The sequence below is a fragment of the Tauraco erythrolophus genome, chromosome 27 (genome assembly GCF_009769465.1).
Source record: "Tauraco erythrolophus isolate bTauEry1 chromosome 27, bTauEry1.pri, whole genome shotgun sequence".
NCBI lineage: Eukaryota > Metazoa > Chordata > Aves > Musophagiformes > Musophagidae > Tauraco > Tauraco erythrolophus.
In genome coordinates, this window is record NC_141491.1 from 3,193,766 (window position 1) to 3,211,909 (window position 18,144).

An 18,144-nucleotide genomic window follows, 5' to 3' on the forward strand; every position below is an offset into this window, starting at 1 on the left:
ATGGCTTCCCAACGGCGAGCGGCTCCTCCCCGCGGCCGCCGGCCCCGCGGCAGCCCCCGGCACATGGGCCGCGGCTCCGGGAGAGCGGAGCAGGGTATGGCCGTCCCGCCCGGCCTCTGCCCCGACTGCCCGGGGCCGGAGCGGGAGCGGGGGGGCGGGGAGACCCCCGCCGTGCTTCACCTCGGCATTGCGGTGGACGAGGGCGACGTGCTGCCCGGGGCGCTGCGGCTCATGCGGGAGCTGAGACCGGGCTGGGAGCCGGCCAGGGTGAAGACCAAGGTACGCCCCGCCGGGGAGGGGCGGGGGGAGCCTGCGCGGACCCCCACCCCCCCGGGACCGGCCGCCGCTGCCTGCGCACCCACCGCGGGGCTCGTCCGAGGGGGCTGCAGAGCCCACCCTGGAGGGGCGATAGGGTCAGCCCGAGGAGGGCTGTGGGGCTCACCCTGGGTGCTGTGGAACTGGGGCAGCAATAGTGCTCGCTCTGGGGGGGCTATAAGGTCCACGTGAGGGTGACTGTGGAACCCACCATGGGGGGCTGTAGGACCTGCCAAGAAGGGTGTAACGTGCTGTCCCCTCACCCCCAGTTCTCCCCTCCACTGTAAGAGCGTAACCAGGTCCCATCAGGTGTGCAAAGGTGTGACACCGCGTGCCCCTCCCCCAGGCTTCGGGGACCCCTCGTGCAGTCACTGAGGGGTGACTGTGAATGCAAGAGTGTCCTCAGGGTCCCTCGAGGCTGCCAAGGTGGGTGAAGGCTGAGGGGCTGCCAGGGTGGCAGCCTGCACTGCTGGTCCCCCAAAAGTCTCCCCTGCCTGCGCCCAGTGCTGCTGGGGCCCTGCTTGCAGGAGTAGCTGCTCCCAGGAGCAGTTCTCACTCGCGTTACTAGTTGGCTTGCACCTTTGCCACGTTCATGGGCTGAGCGCAGGTTCGGATGGGAGCTGGGATTCAGCGCTTGGCTCCTTGCATGGGACGGGGCTCAGTTGTCCCGAGCTCACAGGGCTTCGCTGCAGCGGCTGGAAGAGTGGGACTGGCAGCTGCCTGGCGTGGGAGCCCCTTTCCCCCTCCTTGCTTCTGCTCAGTGGTGCCAGGTCTGGGTGGAAATGCAAGGCTGGTGGTGTCTGTGTCTTCACTGGGCTCCTGGCGATGGGCACGGGAGCATGGAGGTGGCGGAGCTGGGTGCACTTAAACATATATACGTGCGTGTGCATGTCCTCTGAAGGCACATGCTTCCTGTGTGCCTGGAGTGTCATTAAAAATGTATTAATAGCCAAGTGTAATAAATACAAGAAGCTGCAGGAAAATACATATGAAAGGGCAGATGGCAATAGCAGGAAGCTCGGGGTTCGAGTTCCTCAGAGGACATAGTTGTAGGGGCAGGAAATGTTTCGGGCTCTGTGCAGCGCCAAGCACAGACCTCGGTGGCAGTGGTTGTTTGAGGAGGACACCGGCTGTCTGGTATCCAGGCTCTCTCCAGGCATCGGAGGGGGTCAGTGTTCAACAGCAGCTTGTGTGTGCGTGCGTGTGTTTTTAATTAAAAGGAAAAAAAAAAAAAAAAGTCCTTAGGAGTTGGCGGGGGGAAACCTCCAGTTGTGTTTCCTTTAGCTGCTATTGCAAGAGCTGTTCGGGAAGGGATTGGAGCGGTGTGCTGGTCCTCAGCTGGTTCCTATTAGTGTTCCTGTTAGCTTTGCTCCTCGCCCTGGAGCAGTGCCCGGTTCACACCACCTCGCTGCACGGTGTCGGTGCACAGCTGCTTGCAGGGGCTGTACCAGGCTGTGCCAGTGGCATGGAAACATATCTGGGCGCTTGGGGCAGGGCGTGGAAGATGAGGAGGAAGGGTCTGGGTGCTTGGCCTCCCCCACCTGCCCTCTTCTTGGTGGGGTCTTTAGCCCCGCTGTGCTCCAGGTTATGCCTGCTTTCCAGAGCTCCTGCTCCTCATCTGTTAGGCTCTGTCCCTGAGCAGAAGCATCTCTGTACCGAGAAGACACAGGCAATATCGGTGAGTCAGCCAGCCACCCTACCAGGGAAGCAGCCACGCTCTCAGGGTCTCCTCCATCCCTCATCCGGCAATAAGAAGAGCAGCAGCGACGTGGAGCCAAAGCCCTGCCAGGACTCCGGCGTGGCTGGACATTTTTAGCCCCACTTTGGCAACAAGGTGCCCTACTGCAGTCCAACCGCAGGCCGCTGGCCGCCTCTCGGACTGGGGAGCGGTGCTGGGGGTGCCTGGGCAGGGAGGCAGCCAACGCGACGGCGCTTCGGGGATGCCGAGGGAGTCTCATGGCAGGCGTGGCACCGGCACATCGGATGGAGCTGCTTCGCTTTGGCACCTTTGCACCAGGCTTGGATCTTGCTTCGCATTTGATTGCTGCAAGGCTCCTGGTGTGGAGTCACACTCACTTTTCCCTCACTCCCTGCTGTTGCACAACCGCAGCAGGGCAGGATTTGGGCTGGGAGCAGCGCTGTGGCCCTGCTGATATGGATCTACAAGGAATAGCACCGGGCATCTCCCGAGCAGCCATGAGCAGGAGCTGGAGGAGCTGCTGCCTCCAAACCTGGCAAACCCGTGTGCGCAGCGTGCAGGTTGCTGACAAACCACGTGTGTGTCTCCAAAGTTAGTGGCCTGGAATTCAGGGGGGATAAGGCTCAGTAATCCCGTTAAACCCACTGGTAAGGGCTGATCGGGCTGTGGAGCAGCAAAACAAAGCAGCACGAGGACTTTGCAGGTGAGGGAGCGCTGAGCATCTCAACGTGGAGCCCTTCACCTGCGGCTGATGTGCAGGTGGCTGGTGGAGGGCACCAGCCCCGGTGTGCACCATCTTCTGCGTGGATGGGCCATGACACCTTGTGCTTGCTGAATTTCTGGCCTCTGGGGCCCGGCAGGACAAGGAGAGGAGAGAGCTGAGCGTGGCACCGCGATGGAAACACAGATTATCTGCCCTGGGAAAAGCAGCTCAGTTGCTTAAGAAGGCAGCAGCCCGAGGAGATGTGGTGCCCGGCTCTCCGTTCTCACCCCAAATCCAACACCAGCCGGCTGTGTAACAGGGGGGTTAGCGCCGTCTAACTTGGCGTGTCTCATTCCAGTGCTTTGAGTTTCCCTCAGGAGGCTGCATGGGGAGCCCTATATATAGGCACCCTATATAGGAGCGTGAGTTGCTGAGTGGGATGTCTAAAATTAGCCATCCCACCCCCGAGCACCGCTGCTGCCGTAGCACGTGCCCTCACCCCCTCCTGCTCCGCCAGCATCACACCTGCTCCGACTCCCCAAACACGAAGGGGATAAAAAAATCACTCTCTTGGGGAGCAGCAGCACCCTGGGGTGCTCAGCCTCGGTGCCGAGCAGGATCCATGTGGAGCTGAGCATCCTGCCTGTGTGGGGAACGATGGGACAGGGGTTTCCCGTGGGGTGAGAGAGACCCAAACCCCTCGGTGCACCGGAGGTGACCGAAATCGCCGCGGGATGGGGAGAGGAACCCGGCGCGGGCGGCAGCGGCAGCCCCTGCATGTGCGCGGGCAGGCGGCCAAGCCGGGGCGACGGGAGAACAAAACTCTCTTTCCATCTGTGAGGAGCCATCAGAGCAATGACACGAGATGTCCCCAGCAGAGACGTCCCTGCCTATCAGCGACCCGGCCCGCGGGGAGGGTCGGGAGGAGGAGATGAGGTGGTGGTGGTGTTTGCCCCGTGTTGTTTGCTGGAGGTTTTTTTTTTTGCCTTTTCACTTTGTGCCAAAAGATTTACGCTGATTTTTTTTTTGGGGGGAGAGTGAGTCCTGGTGCCGCTTGGGTGCCAAGCGTGCTGGTGGCACATCTGGCCTGAGATATTCCTGAGCTCCCAGGTGAAAAAATGGCAGGATTTCTACCCAAACTACCAGCCCCCATTCATGCCCGAGCCTCGAGGCCTTGCAAACTTGTGCCACCTGCCCTGGGAGCTTTCCTGGCTTCTGTGGGCACTGCTGCTTCCTGCTTTCTTTTGCCCATTGCCTGTCCCTGCCTTTGCTAGGTTGCCTTCTCCCTGGGGTCTGCTGGTGGGAAGGGGGTTTCCCCGGTGCCCAGCTGGCATATCAAGGATGTACAGGCATCGGCTCTGCCACCCTTCTCCCCCTCCAGCTCTTCACCGATGGCATCACCAACAAGCTCATGGCCTGCTACACGGATGAGGGCATGACGGACGCGGTGCTGGTCCGTGTCTATGGCAGGAAGACGGAGCTGTTTGTGGACCGGGAGACGGAGCTGAGGAACTTCCAGGTGCTGCGTGCCCACGGCTGTGCCCCCGATCTCTACTGCACCTTCCAGAACGGGCTCTGCTACCAGTTCCTTCCGGGCATCGCGCTGGGGCCCGACCACGTGCGGGACCCCCACATCTTCAGGTGTGCAGGACCCCCATGTCCTCAGATGTGTGGGTCTAGGGGGGAGCCATGGCACGAGGGAACCAGTGCTTCTCCAGGCACGAGGGGTTTGCTCCGTGTTTCCAGCTCTCCCTGGCGCTGCCTTTGCTCCAGATTGGTGCTCGAGCATCGCTGGTGTGCGCAAACCTGGGTGGTGCTGGGTGATAAATGGGCCAAACTGCAGATGGGTTTACCATCGTGTTTCAAAAGCATCGGCTTTTGGTGAATAGAGATTTCACAGGAACCACGGCTTTGGTCTGAACTCACCCTGGAAAGGGGAATGCTGCTTTTGACCCAGACAGGGTCCTGAAATGCTTCGGGGGCAGCTGAAGTGGAGGGGGGGTTCAGCTGACCCTGTGTTTTTAAACACGGCTTTCGGGGAACGTCCCTCGAGATGTCTCAAGGCTGGCTTTGAGGAGCAGTCCTCTCGGGAACGCTGCTCCACAGCCACCTCTCACCCATGTTTCCTTCCAGGCTGGTGGCCCGGGAGATGGCCCGGGTACACACCATCCACGCCAACAGGAGCCTCCCCAAGCCCATCCTCTGGCAGAAGCTGCACAAATACCTCACCCTCGTGAAGACGAATCTCAGCCCAAAGGTATCCAACCCCAGGTAAAGGCAGAGGGATCCCAAAGAGCCAGGCTCTGGCTTGGGCATCCGCTGCCCACCCATCTCGAAGTCTTCCCTGTATGGGACGGGGGGGAAGAGCCCCAGTTCCCAGGTAAAGCCTCTGTAGGACCCTGGCGTTGGTGAGCGGGGCTGGGGATGGTGCTGGGGCTGGATCTGGCCACGTGGCCACTTCTGGATCATGATCCCTCCAGGAGTGAACTTGTGGCCAAGCCCCCAAGAGCAGGTGGGGTGGAGGCATCTCCGAGCACCCTTCAGCACCTTTCCTCCTGCCAGTACACGAGCAGTGTTAGAGCAGAGACAGCTCTGGGTTGTGTCTGTACAGCACCCAGGCAGGATCTGACCTGAGCCAGAGACTCCCACCTGCTGTAATAATCCACCTCCTCCTGCTCCCTGCACATCTAGGCTGCATTTTAAGCCCTCCCTAGAATAAGCTGAAGCTCAAGCCCTTCTTATGGCAGGGATCTGAGCAGCAAGGTTGGGCTGATGCTGGAGGGGACGCAAGAAACCCAGTATAGACTAAACCAGCCAGTTCCCACTTCAACCCAGTTCATCCCATTTCTGGGAGCCTGGGTTCACGCCGGGTGAGTGCCGGGATGTCTGGGAAGGATGTGGGCAGCCCCAAGAGGCGGTGGAGGTGAACGAACCCGAAGGCAAGCGAATAATTAACCTGCTCCCTGAGCAGCAGTGGCAAGACGCAGGGCTTTTCTCAGCACTCGCCCCGCTGCAGGCAGACTTTGCCCAAACCTGCACCTTCAGTGTGGCCAATTAAGTAATCATTAACTGGCTCTCTTCTTGGCATTGAAACTTCTGAGGTTACTGAGAGGATATGGGCACTGGCAGAGTCCAAAAAATTCCTGTTGCCTGGGGATTAGTCGGGTGCTTTGGGAATGAGAGCGGTGGCTGGTTGGGTGAATTTGGGGGATGGATGGGGTGTTAGTGGGGAGAAGGGAAGGGCTGAGGCTGCACCGTGGCAACTGCTGGGCACCCTGGGTGCCACCCAGCACGCCAGAGGATGTCCAAGCCAAACCTGGCTTCCCCACCGAAAACAGCCTTATTAGCCCAGCTTCATGTCACTGATGATTTGGTTTATAAAATGCACGGAGGGAACCAAGGGGCAACGCTGCCCCTCTGCCCCCGAGGGAGGTTCCCTGTGAGCAGAAGTGATTCCACCCCATCCCCTTCCCCAGCCTCCAGCAGGATGTGCCCAGCCTGGAGATGCTTGAACACGAGCTGGCCTGGATGAAGGAAACGCTCTCCCAGCTGGGGTCCCCCGTCGTCCTTTGCCACAACGACCTGCTCTGCAAGAACATCATCTACGACAGGGCACAAGGTTCGGGGCAGCAGCTTCGCGCGCCCAGCAGAGGGGTCTGTCCCTCACCCACCTCCCCGGGGGCCAGCGGCTCCTTGCCCAGCTGCTCTCCCAGCCTCTGCCTTTGCCTCCGCAGAGCACGTCCGCTTCATAGACTACGAGTACACTGGCTACAACTACCAGGCTTTTGACATTGGAAACCACTTTAATGAGTTTGCAGGTGAGTCACGCTCCTCCCATGGCACCCAAAGTGTCCCCTGGTTGCAGCAGCTGCCCCAGAATCTCCCAGTCCAGGGGGACGGAGGACTCGGTTGCATCCCCAGTACCATGGTGGGAAATGGGGCATTTTCCCCTCGGGCTGCCCAGGGTTGGAGCGATGTGCGAGGGAGGGTCTCTGTCTGCGGTGAGCAGCCTGGCTGCTGCGGGGATGTGACGCCTGCACCAGTCCAGGTCTTAACCACGCAAGGGCTGGGTGTGTGCCTTGAATTGGCAGGTTGATCCCCAGCTTGTGCGAGCCTGGAAGCTGCAGGGGTCTTGCTCAGCTCACCCAGTTGTGCATGGGGGGAGCCCCAGCTTTGCCCTGGAGGAACTCTCCCTTTCTCCCTTCTGCCCTGTGGGCATCGCTGACCCCAGCTCCCCTCGCAGGCATGAAGGAGGTGGATTATCGCCTCTACCCCAGCAAGGACACCCAGCTCCAGTGGCTGCACTCGTACCTGCAGGCCTACAAGCAGCTCACCCAGGGGGACCAAGGAGGCACGGGGGTGTCCAAGGAGGAGCTGGAGGCTCTCTACGTGCAAGTGAACAAGTTTTCTTTGGTGAGTAGTGGAAGTGGGAAGGAGCCAGCCTCTCTTGAGGGCTGCCCATGGGATGGGTTTTCCTCTGCTCTCGGGTGAGCTGGGGCTTCTTGCTGCGGCTCGGCTGGTGAGGATAGAGGTGCAAGTAGCAGCCTGGGGGTGTGGAGGCACCTGCAGCACGAGGCTGCCCCAAAGAGCCCAGCTGCACCTTGGAGATGCTGAGCCCTCGGGCAAGGTCAAAGATAGCGCTGGCTGCCCACCGTCCCACCAACTCGTACCAAGGGACAGTGTGTCTCTGAGAGCTGCAGCCTTGGGCATCCATTCAGGGGCCCGGCAGACCTTGGGCACAGCCAGGCACGAGGAAATCCTCTTTGGTAAATGCTGTGGACAGGCGGAGCTGATTTTCTGGAAACTTGGGGCAAAATCCCAGCTGGTTTCCTGGCTAGAGCTGCCAGGAGGGACATCCTGGCTGCAAATGCAGAGGCTGGTACCGTGAGCACATTGTGCAGCTGTTCAGCATCCTTCCTGCTGGCATCCCTGCCCGGGCTGGGACCAGCCTCCCGAGCATATAAAAACACATGTGTGGGCCAGCCCCAGCTGACTGCCACCCCACATCCTGCCGTCACAGCCACGGGACTTCTGGAACCTGGCCAGCGACTCGTCCTGCGGTCAGGGATGCTCCGTGCCCATTTCTGATCCTTGTTCTGTCTGTTGCAGGCATCTCATTTCCTCTGGGCGTGCTGGGGCCTGATCCAGGATAAATACTCTACTATAGACTTTAACTTTTTAAGGTGAGTCCGCTGGGGCTGGGGGATGTTTGCTCCCAGTGCTGTTGTTCAGTGTTCAATGACGGGAGCAAGAGGATCCCGGTGATCCCTCCACGCTGGAGGAATCCTCTGACCCAGGGGACACGGGGCTGGGGCACGAGCGTCTGACGTCTGTCCCTCTCTCGTCTCTCAGCAGATATGCAAAGCTAAGGTTTAAACAGTACTTCAAGATGAAGCCGGTGGTCACAGCCCTGCAGATCTCTAAATAGCATCTCCGGCCCGTGAGACCCTGAGCTATTTTGTCCTTGGTGCATCCACAGCCCTCACATCCCCCTCGCCCCTTCCCCGCCCCAGCTGGGGGTCGAGGGCAGGTCCCGATGGTGGGAAGGGGGAGAGGAGCTCTGTCCCGGCCACCAATTAAAGGAGACCCTGGACATGCCTGATACTGGACAGTGAGATGCTGGAGAGGACCACGGCCTCAGAGAGGCCCCCGCCTACGCAAGGAAGCCTTACCATCGCCTTAACGCCGAGCCCCAGCTTGGCCCCGGTGCCCGGAAGGTCTGTGCTTTGCTGGCACTACTGCTGCTTGGCCTGGCACCCAGTTTGCTCCCTCTGTGCTGTCCCTGAGGGGGAAAACAGGTCCCCCAGCCCGTCTGCCCGGGAGCCCCCAGAGCTGCCCAGTTGCTTTAGCTGCTCAACACACACGCTGTGCCCATCGCCTTCGCTGCTCCCTCTGTCCCCTCTTGCCTGCTCGGTGCCATTGAGGCTCCCACCCCCAAACCAGCACCTTTCTTGGGTCTGTATTGATGCTGGGCTTGGGGCTGACCCTGAACATGGGACTCTTTTCCTCGAGGGGTGGGTGCTGCTGTGCTCCAGCTCGGATGGTGCCAAAGCAGCGGGGGGAGGCGATGGCTGTGAGCCATGTGGACTTGGCAGCAGCAGACTTTTGCTGGCTGGCGCTGGGTGCCTGCACCCCCTGTTATGTGCTCAGCCCACGGCTGGCCCTGCTTTTCCCCACGGCCGTGGTCTCCCAGACTTCCATTAGCTCCCTGCTCCCATCAGGGCTTCCCTTGTAGCATCCCGTGCTGCCAGAGCAAGGGGGTCCCAACTCTGCCTTCCCTGTCTCCCAGAGGGGTCAGTCCTGCCTCTCACTTGGACACCAGCCGTGTACTCCTTTTTTAGGCTGTGTCCCTGCATGGGACCCCCTGGCAGGAGGTTGAACGGAGCTGACCTACTCCATGAGCCGGGCACAACTTCATCCCGTCAGCACTCAACTGCTTCCCCCGCCGCAGGCTCTGCAAGGGTGATCCCGACCTGCTGAGCACTGTCCAGCTCATGACAGTGGCTGTGCCTCAACTGGGAGCTGGGCTCAGACCCCTCTGCCCCTGCCTTGGCTGCACAGTGAGTGGCGTGGGGACAAGGTGGCTGTCCCCTCTGCACGGGCATGGGATCTACCCCAGCGAGAACGGGGGCTGTTGTTACATGTGGTGTTCGTTTTGGTGCAAAATAAAAGCTGCTGGCAATAGGGGATGGCGGATCTATGGGGACTGGTGCTGGAGCAGGGACAGCATCCCTGGGACCTGGGGCTACACCTGGCCCCTCCTGCAGCTGGAGGTGTCCCCTGGTAGGGTGGGCTGACGATGTCCCCCTCGTGCTCCCGACCTCTCTTTGGGTGCTGCAGGGCAGCAGCAGCTGTGCAGCACAGGAGGGTGTTTGCATGCACCACTCGCTGCCTCTTCCCTGCTGGCAGCAACTGCTGGGGCTCATCCTTGTCCCAGAGTGATGCTCTTTGGCTTAAAGCAGCCTTCTGCAGAGCTCATCTCTCCCCAGCTTCATGGTGGGTGCCCTGGCAGCCCCCTGAGGCCCTGCTGGGCTCAGGCAAGGGCAGGCGGGACCCCTGGGCTGCAGCGGGAACCAGGTGGGGGAGGCTGAACCCCAAACCTGCTGCCATGTGGGGTGAGACCTTGAGAAAACACAGGTGAGAGGTGGGGAGGAGAGGGGGAGCAGCCTGGGACCCACCAGGGATGGACAGGGCAGGAGAAAAAGCTGAGAAACAGCACAAGTGAAAAGATAAGAGGGAGCAAGAGTCTGAGGAGGGGGCTGTGCTGGAAGGGGGGCAGGGAGGGGAGAGAACAAGCACCCCTTGTCTGTGCTCTGCCTGCCTGGGGTGACAGGTCCCCATCCAGCCCTCGGCTCTCCCCGATGCCAGGCTGGGAAAGTTCAGACTCGGATCTCTGCTCCAAAAAGTCATCTTTATTGTGCCAAGGGGTGGGGAGACAATTGTAAACAAGTATGTGAAATATACAGGTTAAGTTACTCATCGTCTTATTAACAAAATAAAGCTCTATCTATATTTACAGTCTTTTTTTAAAAAAAAAAAAAGAAAAAAAAAAGAGGAAGAGCTGCATTTGTTGGGCACGTCTGCTTCCAGCCCCCTCTGCAGCACAGCCCAGCCCATCCCGGGCATGGGCACCCCTTCCCCAGGGACCCTGGCCCCAGCCAGAGCAGCACAGGGAGGGGGAATAAATAAAGCACTGACAAAGGGCAAGAGAGAAGAGAGGCGTTTGGTGGGTGGGCGAGGGGGCAGGGTGCTCCCCTGGATAAACACTGGATAAGCACCGGGGCCCCGATGCTGCAGAGCTGCTGCTCTGGACCCCCACCCTGGGGCTGAGGACATGAGTCTGCTGCACAGCCCCCATTGCAGGGCTCGTCCCCCCGCTGCAGCCTGGAGCCTGGGCGGCCACGGCTCCTTCTGTACCCCCAGCAAGGTCCCCGTGGTGCCAGGCTGGAGGCCGGGCTGTGGCTGCAACCCGAGCCACGGTGTCTGTTTCTGGCTGTTGCCACAGGGCGGTGCACGGGCTCTGTGCACAACCGGACACCGTGCACGCACCGCCGGACACTGTGCACACACAGCCGGGCACTGTGCACCCACCGCCGGACACTGTGCTTGCACCGCCGGGCACCGTGCACGCACAGCCGGACACTGTGCATGCACAGCCGGGCACCGTGCACCCACCGCTGGGCACTGTACATGCACAGCCAGGCACCGTGCGTGCACACATACACACACAGCCGGACACTATGCATGCACAGCCGGGCACCGTGCATGCACACAGCTGCGCACCGTGCACACACACAGCCAGACACTGCATGCCCAGCCGGGCACACAGCCACACTGCACCCCAAAACTCCTGGGCCGGGCTCTGACCAGAGCAAGGTACTTTTTTTTTTAAATTATTTCTTTTTCTCTTTTTTCATTGCTGTTATTTTTCTCTCCCTCTGTGTTTTCTCACGATGCACATCACAGGTGGAGCCTGCAGCTCGCGGAGCCGGGGTGAGGGAGGGAGAGGTGCCCAGGGATGGACGGGGCATGTACCCACCGCAGCCGGGGCTCATGCCCGGGGCAGGGGCTGGTGCAGGGTGGGGGTAACGGCGCAGCCAGGGAACAGGCACCCACTTTATTTACAAAGTGGGCCAGAGCCGTCAGGCACATAAAGGGCTCTTCAGAGCCCTTGGCTGGTACTTGGGCCAGGCAAGAGCTAAAAATGGCTCCATGGGAATTTGCTGGCAGGTGCTAAAGACCGAGTGGGAAACAGAGCAGGGAGGTCAGTGGGCTGAGTGAGGGACAACCGCGTCCTCATCCTGTGTCCCCAGCCCGTGTCCCCAGCAGTGGGGGCTGGAGCTGCTGCAGGTGAGGCTCTCTGCAAGAGACCCAGGGGTGCTGGAGGGCTGGGAGATGCTCTGGAGGTTTTCCTGCACCCCGATACCCTCGGGTCCCTCCCAGGGGGCTGTGAGTGGGTGACAGCTCAGCACCCGTGGCACCCGCATTCCCAGGCCAGGTGGCCTCAGCCTCCCATGTCCCTGCTGCTGGAGTGTGACTGAGCCAGCCCTCACCAGCTTGCCCAGCAGGACTGGCACATCCCAGCCATGACCCCATCACTACTCATCACCCCCCCTGGGGAGCACCCTCACCCAAAATTCTGGGTGCCCACCTTTGCGGGGTGGCAGGCATGACTCCTGCCTGCCAGGGCAGCAGCTCTCCCCTGCTCCCAGCACAGCCCTTTGCCTGAGTCCCATCCCATCAGGAGATGCTGTGACCTCCTTTTTGGTGGCAACCAGCCTTGCCACCCCCACCCACCACCCTCCCTGGCCCCCCTCAGTCCGTCAGCACCACCAGCTCGCCATCGCTCTTGTCCTCGCCCTCCGAGTCCTCCTCCTCGCTGTAGCGGTATATCTCACCGTCGGCCACCGAGTGCCCGTCGTCGCCGCCGTCGCCCTCCTTGAGGCTGCGCGTGTTGACGATGACGGGCATACTGGGGTCCACGCTGCGGGGCAGGTAGTGCTCCATCAGGGGAGGGGTCAGCTGCATGCCCACCGGCCGCTGGTACAGCACGTCTGAGGAGGCGGGGGGCATCTGGGTGCCCTGGGGCCTGCAGAACAGGGGAATGCAATCATCGACTGGTGCATTGAAGTGCTCCCATGCCCCCCCGCCTCCCAGGGCACCCACCCCGTGGTGAGACCCCCTGGATGGGAGGAAGGGGTGCATTACCCTATCAAGTAGCCCTGCCTGGCGTCCTGCCGCCGGTTCCTCATCAGCGCCTTGTACTCGCCCACGCGCAGCCGCTTCCCCTCCACGATGCAGGTGCGTTTGGGTCGGGGCTTGTACTTATAGTCGGGGTATTTCTCCAGGTGCTGCCGGCTCAGCCGGGCTTGCTCCTCATAGTAGGGCTGCTTCTCCTGGTTCGTCATGGACTTCCACCGGGAGCCTGTGCAGAGAAGAGCCGCAGGGCATGCTTACACCCTGCCCGCTGTGACGAAACCCACACCATTTCCCAGCTGGGAAAACCATCACGAGAGTTAATTAATGCTCTACCATCCTCTGTGCAAACGGCACCTGAATTTGCACAGAGCCAGCGAGCGCAGCTGTGCCAACGGGAGCCCCGTGGCACAGAGGGAACACCAGGAGCAGGTCCCCAGCCCTGACCTTCCTCCAGCACCTCTTGAGCCACAGCTTTCCATCCTCTCCAAGGTATGGAGAGCAGGTGCTGCTGCTAAAATCAGCTGTGCCGGCATGTGACTCACACTCTCCCACTGGCTGACCTTTATTGTCATCGCCGACAGCACCCTCAGCAGGAGGGCAAAGCTGGGCACAGCACAAAGGCTGCTGGGCTGGGAGGGGGCTCAGGACCAGGCTGGCGGAGAGAAGGGATTAAGCCCTTCAGCTCAGCACCTGGGAGGCTGCAACGGGACAAGTGTCCAGTTTGGGAGAGAGAAGAACAAACTGGAGATGCTTGGAGATCCTCAACATCCTTGGAGATGCTCAACAGCCAACAGGACACAGCCCTGAGCATCCTGATGGAACTATGGAGTTAGGTGGACTTTGAGCAGGGCTTTGGGCTGGAGACCTCCAGAGACATCCCTCCATCACCTAAATCCTCCTGTGAGTCTCCATGTGCCCCTTTCCTGGGTGTCCTTCACCTGCTAGCATGGTCCAGCTCCCCCAGGGAGCTCCACGAGCCAGGCGGCCCAGGTAAACCGAGGCACAGAGGCAAGCAAGCCCCTTGCGCAGGTGTCCTCCATCAGCTCCTTCCCCACGCGCTCAGCCCCTGGCACTGGCTCAGACCCACATTTCCAGGGGCAGAAGAGCACACAGGGACCGAACCCCTCCTACACCTGGGTCCATACCGGCTCTGGACCCCTCGTCCATCTGCAGCTCTCCACCTGCTAAATTTGCACCCCCCCAGCAGCGAGCAGCTCCGGCTTCCGGGCAGAACCGCGCCAGCTATTTAAAGCCATGGACATCTACCGTGACACCAAGCCCCCGTGGTCACGAGAGGTAAGTAGAGCTGATCCTGCCCGCGCGCTCCTTCGAGGGGAAAGGCTTGGCGGTTTCGTGGTTGTTTTTTTTTTTCTTTAACGACCAGAGCTGCTAAACCGAGGCCATGGCAGGGGAGGCGTGCGTTGGGGTAACCCGCGGCGCGCTCGCTGGCTCCCGGCCCTTCGGACGGGCTCGCCGGAGATCGCGCCGCTGCTTTTAATAGCAACGTGGCTGCGGGGAAAAGCCGGTGGGACCGAGCGCTGCGGCAGGACCGCTGCTGTCGGGGCGGGGGGAGATGTTGGCTGGATGGAGCCCACGCTGCTACAGGCACCTCCAAGAGTGATGCATTGTCCTGGTGGGCATCACCTGTACGTGGGTGGCTGAGGACGAGCGGAGTGAGCAGCTGGATGGAGCTTGTGTCCCCCCATGGCGATGCAGAGGGGAAGGGTCTTGCTCCAGCCCCCCCACCGCCATCCCTGGCACTCACCCAGGATCTTGCTGATGCTGGAGTTGTGCATGTCAGGGAAGGCCTGCAAAATCTTCCTCCTCTCGTCCTTCGCCCACACCATGAAGGCATTCATGGGCCGCTTGATGTGGTTGTTGTTCCTGGACTCGGGGAAGTGCCGTGAGCCTGCGAGGGAGACCCCGGCCGAGGTCAGGAGCCAGAGGAAGGAGCAAGCCCGGGGTCACATCGTAGTGCTCTCAGCCATCCTTACCGTCCATCTCACAGGTCAGCAGAGCCTCGTCCAGCCGGTGGGCAGGGGTCTCCTCCATCCGCTCCTTCACTGGGGAAGATTCAATCCCGACGTGGTCCTGCAGGAGAGCAAGGAGTCAGGAACCAGCTCCAAGCCAGGGACCCCACCCACAGATGGAGACCCGGCTCTGGCCACTGATGGTGGGGTCGGCGATGGGGCTGGTGACCACCCGGCAGGCGTCCCTCACCTTGCGGTAGGGGCTGCTTAGCGATCCCTCCACGGCTCCACTGTGGCCGTGCAGCAGCTGGCGCGCATCCTGGATGGCTTTGGTGATGGCATCGCCTTCGCCCAGGAACCCTGGCACGACACCAGCATGGGCACCTATCAGCACCAGCGCCCACTCCTCTGACATCCCATGGCACCCCATCCCACCCCGGCAATCACAACCGCGTGCCCCAAGCAGGTGGCACAGAGCAGCAGATGCCCACCCCAGGAAGGAGGGACCCCAGAGAGCAGCGATGTCCCCCAGCTCTGGGAGGTGGCCAGGGGAGGACATGGGACCTCAGTGAGGGCACTTGGGAACCCACCCAGAGGGAGGTTGGACGGGCTGGTCTGCAGGTCCCTGGTGGCCCCGTGGCTCGGCGTGAGGGACTGGCAGCTGGTGATCTTCAAACCGGGTGAGCTGGAGGCACTGGGGAGGTCAGAACCTTTGGGTTTGGCTGTCAGGTTCAGTGGCTGAGAGGTCTCCTGTGGCAGAGGGGAGCAGGGGGTGAAGCACAGACCCTGCAGCACCCCAGCCCAGGGGATGGAGGTGCTTTGGGGCTGTACCTGCATCTGGAGGTGGCCCGAGCCGGCGGGTCTCTTCAGCGTGGGAGGAGGGGGGCTGTGCAGCAGCTGAACCGGGTAATCCACTGTGGGGAGCAGAGGGAGAGGGGTTGGGGGACAGGGCCACCCCACAGGGCTGGGGCAGCCCTGGGGGACCCCGCTCACCTGGTTTGCAGGGGATGGGCTGGATGGGCAGCGCTAACTGGGAGTCGGGAGTGACGGGGAGAGGCTGGTGGCTGGGGGTGAAGGCAGGAATCATGACGTAGGGCATGTTGACCTGCTGGAGGGAAGAGGGGGAGAGAAGCTGAGAGACCAGATAACGGCTGCTGGGCACCGCGGGCAGGTGCCATCCCCTTGCTCGGCGCCAGGAGGGAACACAAGCCTGGCACACAAGAGGGATGCAATCACCCAGCCCAGGAAAGGGGACATGGGGAGGTGGACCCCATTTTTACCTGGATCTGTTGCTGCAGCAGGTTGATTTTGTGCTGCTGCTGGATGAGCTGCTGCTGCTGCTTGGCGATCTGGCAGGGGGGAGACAGTGGGGCTCAGTGGCATCAAGGGCAGTGCCGAGACAGCCCCGGTGGGGCTATGGCCTGGCATGACCTGCCCAACACCGGCAAAATGGAGCCAAGGGGTCTGCGGAGGGTTCTGAGGGCTGCGGGGAGGGCAGGCAGGGGTGGCTGAGCTGCCCCTGCGCCACCTCCCGGGACACTGGGAGAGAAACAGGCTGGGAAGGAGGGACGGTGTCACCCCCACCCTGGGGTGTGCCAGGAGCGTCACCCTGGCCCTTGGCACCGTATGGGCCACTGGAGAGGGAAAAATAGGTGTCCAAAGAGCAAAGAGAGCACAGTCAGGAAGGACTCTGTGTGGTTTAATTATTTTAAGGAGTGCAATTCCCAACTCCTTTGACCCTCATCCTCCTGGCACCAGGGAGCAAGAGAAGAAAACGGGAGGGTTTCTGGGCAGACAGCGAAGTCCCACTGCCCCTGATGCCAAAGCCATCTCCCCACCACTCCCAGGGCACCTGGTCCTGGTCCTGCACCCATGGCCAGCAGATCCCACAGGGATCCCTGAAGGGATAGATGGTCCCTGGCAAACGCTTTCCCCGAGCAGGCTGCCCACGGGGACCCAAGCCCACCTGCTCTTGCTGCTGCCGCGCCAGTTCCATCTGCTGCTGCTGCTTCTCGAAGAGCATCGCGGCCATGTTCTTCTGCTCCGAGTGGGCCGTCAGGAGCTGGTCCCGCAGCGTGGACAGCTGGTTGATCATGACAAGTAACTGGAGCTCCTTCTCCGCCAGACTCTCCTGGGTTCCTGGAAGAAGCCAAGCAGCTGCGGGTCAGGGGCTTGGGGAGGGTGAGCAGCATCACCACCACCCTTGGGATGAGGTGGGTGGCCAGGGGGAGACCTCACCCTTCACTTCTTTGGACTCAGCGGTGTTTCTGCCCAGCAGCCGCTCCTTCCAGTCGCTGGACAGTAACTTCTCGATGGTTGGCATCACTGGCAGCGCCGGCAGGGACCGGGGTGGGCAGAGCAGGGATGGGGAGAGGGAGACGACGGGCAGGTGAGCACAGCCTGAGGCTCTGCGCCATGGCACGGGGTGGCTCGTGCCATCCCGCACCTTTGGGAAAACACTGAGGGGATCAAAAGGAGCCGGGGGGGTGGTCTCAAGAGGTGACTCAGAACATTTCTTACCCTCCTTCAGGTTCCTGTTGAAGTCCAGCTTCTCCTGGCCGCTGACGGCCGGCTCGAAGGCAGAGCGCCTGGGCTCCGGCGCATCGCCGGCGGGCGAGCGGGACTCCTGCACCACACACAGCGTTACTCGGCACCCGCTCCCCGGCACGGGGACATCCCCAGGCCTCCGGGCAGGAGATGCTGGGGCGGAGGGATGCCTGGAGCTGGCCTTGCCCAGCTGACTGCTGGACCACTCTCTGCCAGGCACATTCCCCCAGCCTGACTTGAGAGCATCTCTGCCCTTCATGCCACAAAGAATCGGTTGCTGGAGGTTTTTATTATTTCTTTAGACCACCCAGCTCCCCTGAGCCCTGTCCCCCGGGAGGCAGCGTGGGGAATGGGAGGGCTGAGGCTGCGGGTCAGGGTGAGGGAAGACCCAAGAGCAATTAAAAAGGGAGGCTGAAGGGACAGAGCACGTCTGGAGGTGGCCATGGGGGTTCCACGCCAAAGGTGAAGTGCTCAAACCCCAGGGTGGACCCGAGAGCATCAACAACAGTCTGAAAGCCTTGGGGGAACCTCAGGTTTCAGCTTTGCTTCCTTGGGACAAGGAATAACCACCGGGGGAAACAACCACCCCCCTCTGCCAGGGGACGAAGCCCAGGTCCGGAGCGAGGATGGCCACAACACTCTGCCAGCCTGGCGAGACCCCGGCCAGGATCGGCGTTGGTCACAGCTACATCACCCACCTGTGGCAGAGCCTGGGGGTCGGTGCCCTCCCTCGGTGGTGGCCCCGGCGGGTCGTTGGGACGGGGTTCCGTGCTGGGGGCAGCCCCCGGCGGGGACTCGTAGCCACCCTCCTTCTTCTCCTCCGTCTTGACGGTGCAGTTCACCATGCTGCCCGCTCCATCAAGCTCCAGGTGGGGAGAAACGGGGCTCCTCATGGACATCCTACAGGGCAGCAGGGCTGTCAGCAGAGCCATAGGCCAACCCCCGGCCATGGGCACCCCTTTTCCCAGCCTGGCCACATACTGGGGTACCCTGTGCTGCTGGTTTTTCAGGGGTAACACTCTTTTTGCCAGGGCTCAGCGAAGCTGAGCTCTTGTTCCTGAATTCCTGAGCTCAGATTTTTGCAGAGTTGGGGCTCACTGGCCAGAAGCCCCCAAGGAAAAATGTCATTCACACTTTGGGCTGCAAAGGGAACGGAGTAACAAAGCAAAGCCCTAAAGAAAGCGACCTAGAGGATGGGCTTTAGGGCTGGT

General features: G+C 61.3%; 2 protein-coding genes across 3 annotated transcripts; one reads left to right on the forward strand and one right to left on the reverse strand.

The window, feature by feature from the left end:
- ETNK2 (ethanolamine kinase 2) lies at positions 1-8,145 on the forward strand. Its single transcript, XM_086627327.1, has 8 exons — positions 1-279; positions 4,099-4,358; positions 4,851-4,988; positions 6,194-6,336; positions 6,452-6,535; positions 6,961-7,130; positions 7,827-7,900; positions 8,073-8,145. Exons 1-8 carry the CDS (start codon positions 1-3, stop codon positions 8,143-8,145), a joined length of 1,221 nt encoding a protein of 406 aa, XP_086483453.1.
- A 3,887-nt stretch (positions 8,146-12,032) lies between these two features.
- On the reverse strand, positions 12,033-17,833 carry SOX13 (SRY-box transcription factor 13). Of its 2 annotated transcripts, XM_086627355.1 has the most exons (14): positions 17,617-17,832; positions 17,241-17,249; positions 16,907-17,012; positions 16,625-16,711; positions 16,353-16,525; positions 15,667-15,735; positions 15,380-15,494; positions 15,218-15,300; positions 14,977-15,136; positions 14,637-14,746; positions 14,411-14,507; positions 14,182-14,325; positions 12,426-12,642; positions 12,033-12,306 (listed from the first exon to the last, which is right to left on the reverse strand). In XM_086627355.1, exons 1-14 carry the CDS (start codon positions 17,830-17,832, stop codon positions 12,033-12,035), a joined length of 1,860 nt encoding a protein of 619 aa, XP_086483481.1. The 2 variants fall into 2 exon arrangements, with proteins under 2 accessions (XP_086483481.1, XP_009987586.2); XM_009989284.2 differs by lacking the exon at positions 17,241-17,249 and having other exon boundaries at positions 17,632-17,833.
- Between the last annotated feature and the right edge of the window lie 311 nt (positions 17,834-18,144).

Bases quoted from the DNA above. Each gene is read 5' to 3' on its own strand.
- ETNK2 (XM_086627327.1), top strand. From the start codon at position 1: ATGGCTTCCCAACGGCGAGCGGCTCCTCCCCGCGGCCGCCGGCCCCGC. The intron at 6,536-6,960 runs GTGAGTCACGCT...CTCCCCTCGCAG, and splicing joins CCACTTTAATGAGTTTGCAG to GCATGAAGGAGGTGGATTAT. The intron at 7,131-7,826 runs GTGAGTAGTGGA...TGTCTGTTGCAG, and splicing joins AAGTGAACAAGTTTTCTTTG to GCATCTCATTTCCTCTGGGC.
- SOX13 (XM_086627355.1), bottom strand. From the start codon at position 17,832: ATGTCCATGAGGAGCCCCGTTTCTCCCCACCTGGAGCTTGATGGAGCG. The intron at 16,712-16,906 runs GTAAGAAATGTT...CGGCGCTGCCAG, and splicing joins CAACAGGAACCTGAAGGAGG to TGATGCCAACCATCGAGAAG. The intron at 12,643-14,181 runs GTGAGTGCCAGG...TTCTCTGCACAG, and splicing joins CAGCATCAGCAAGATCCTGG to GCTCCCGGTGGAAGTCCATG.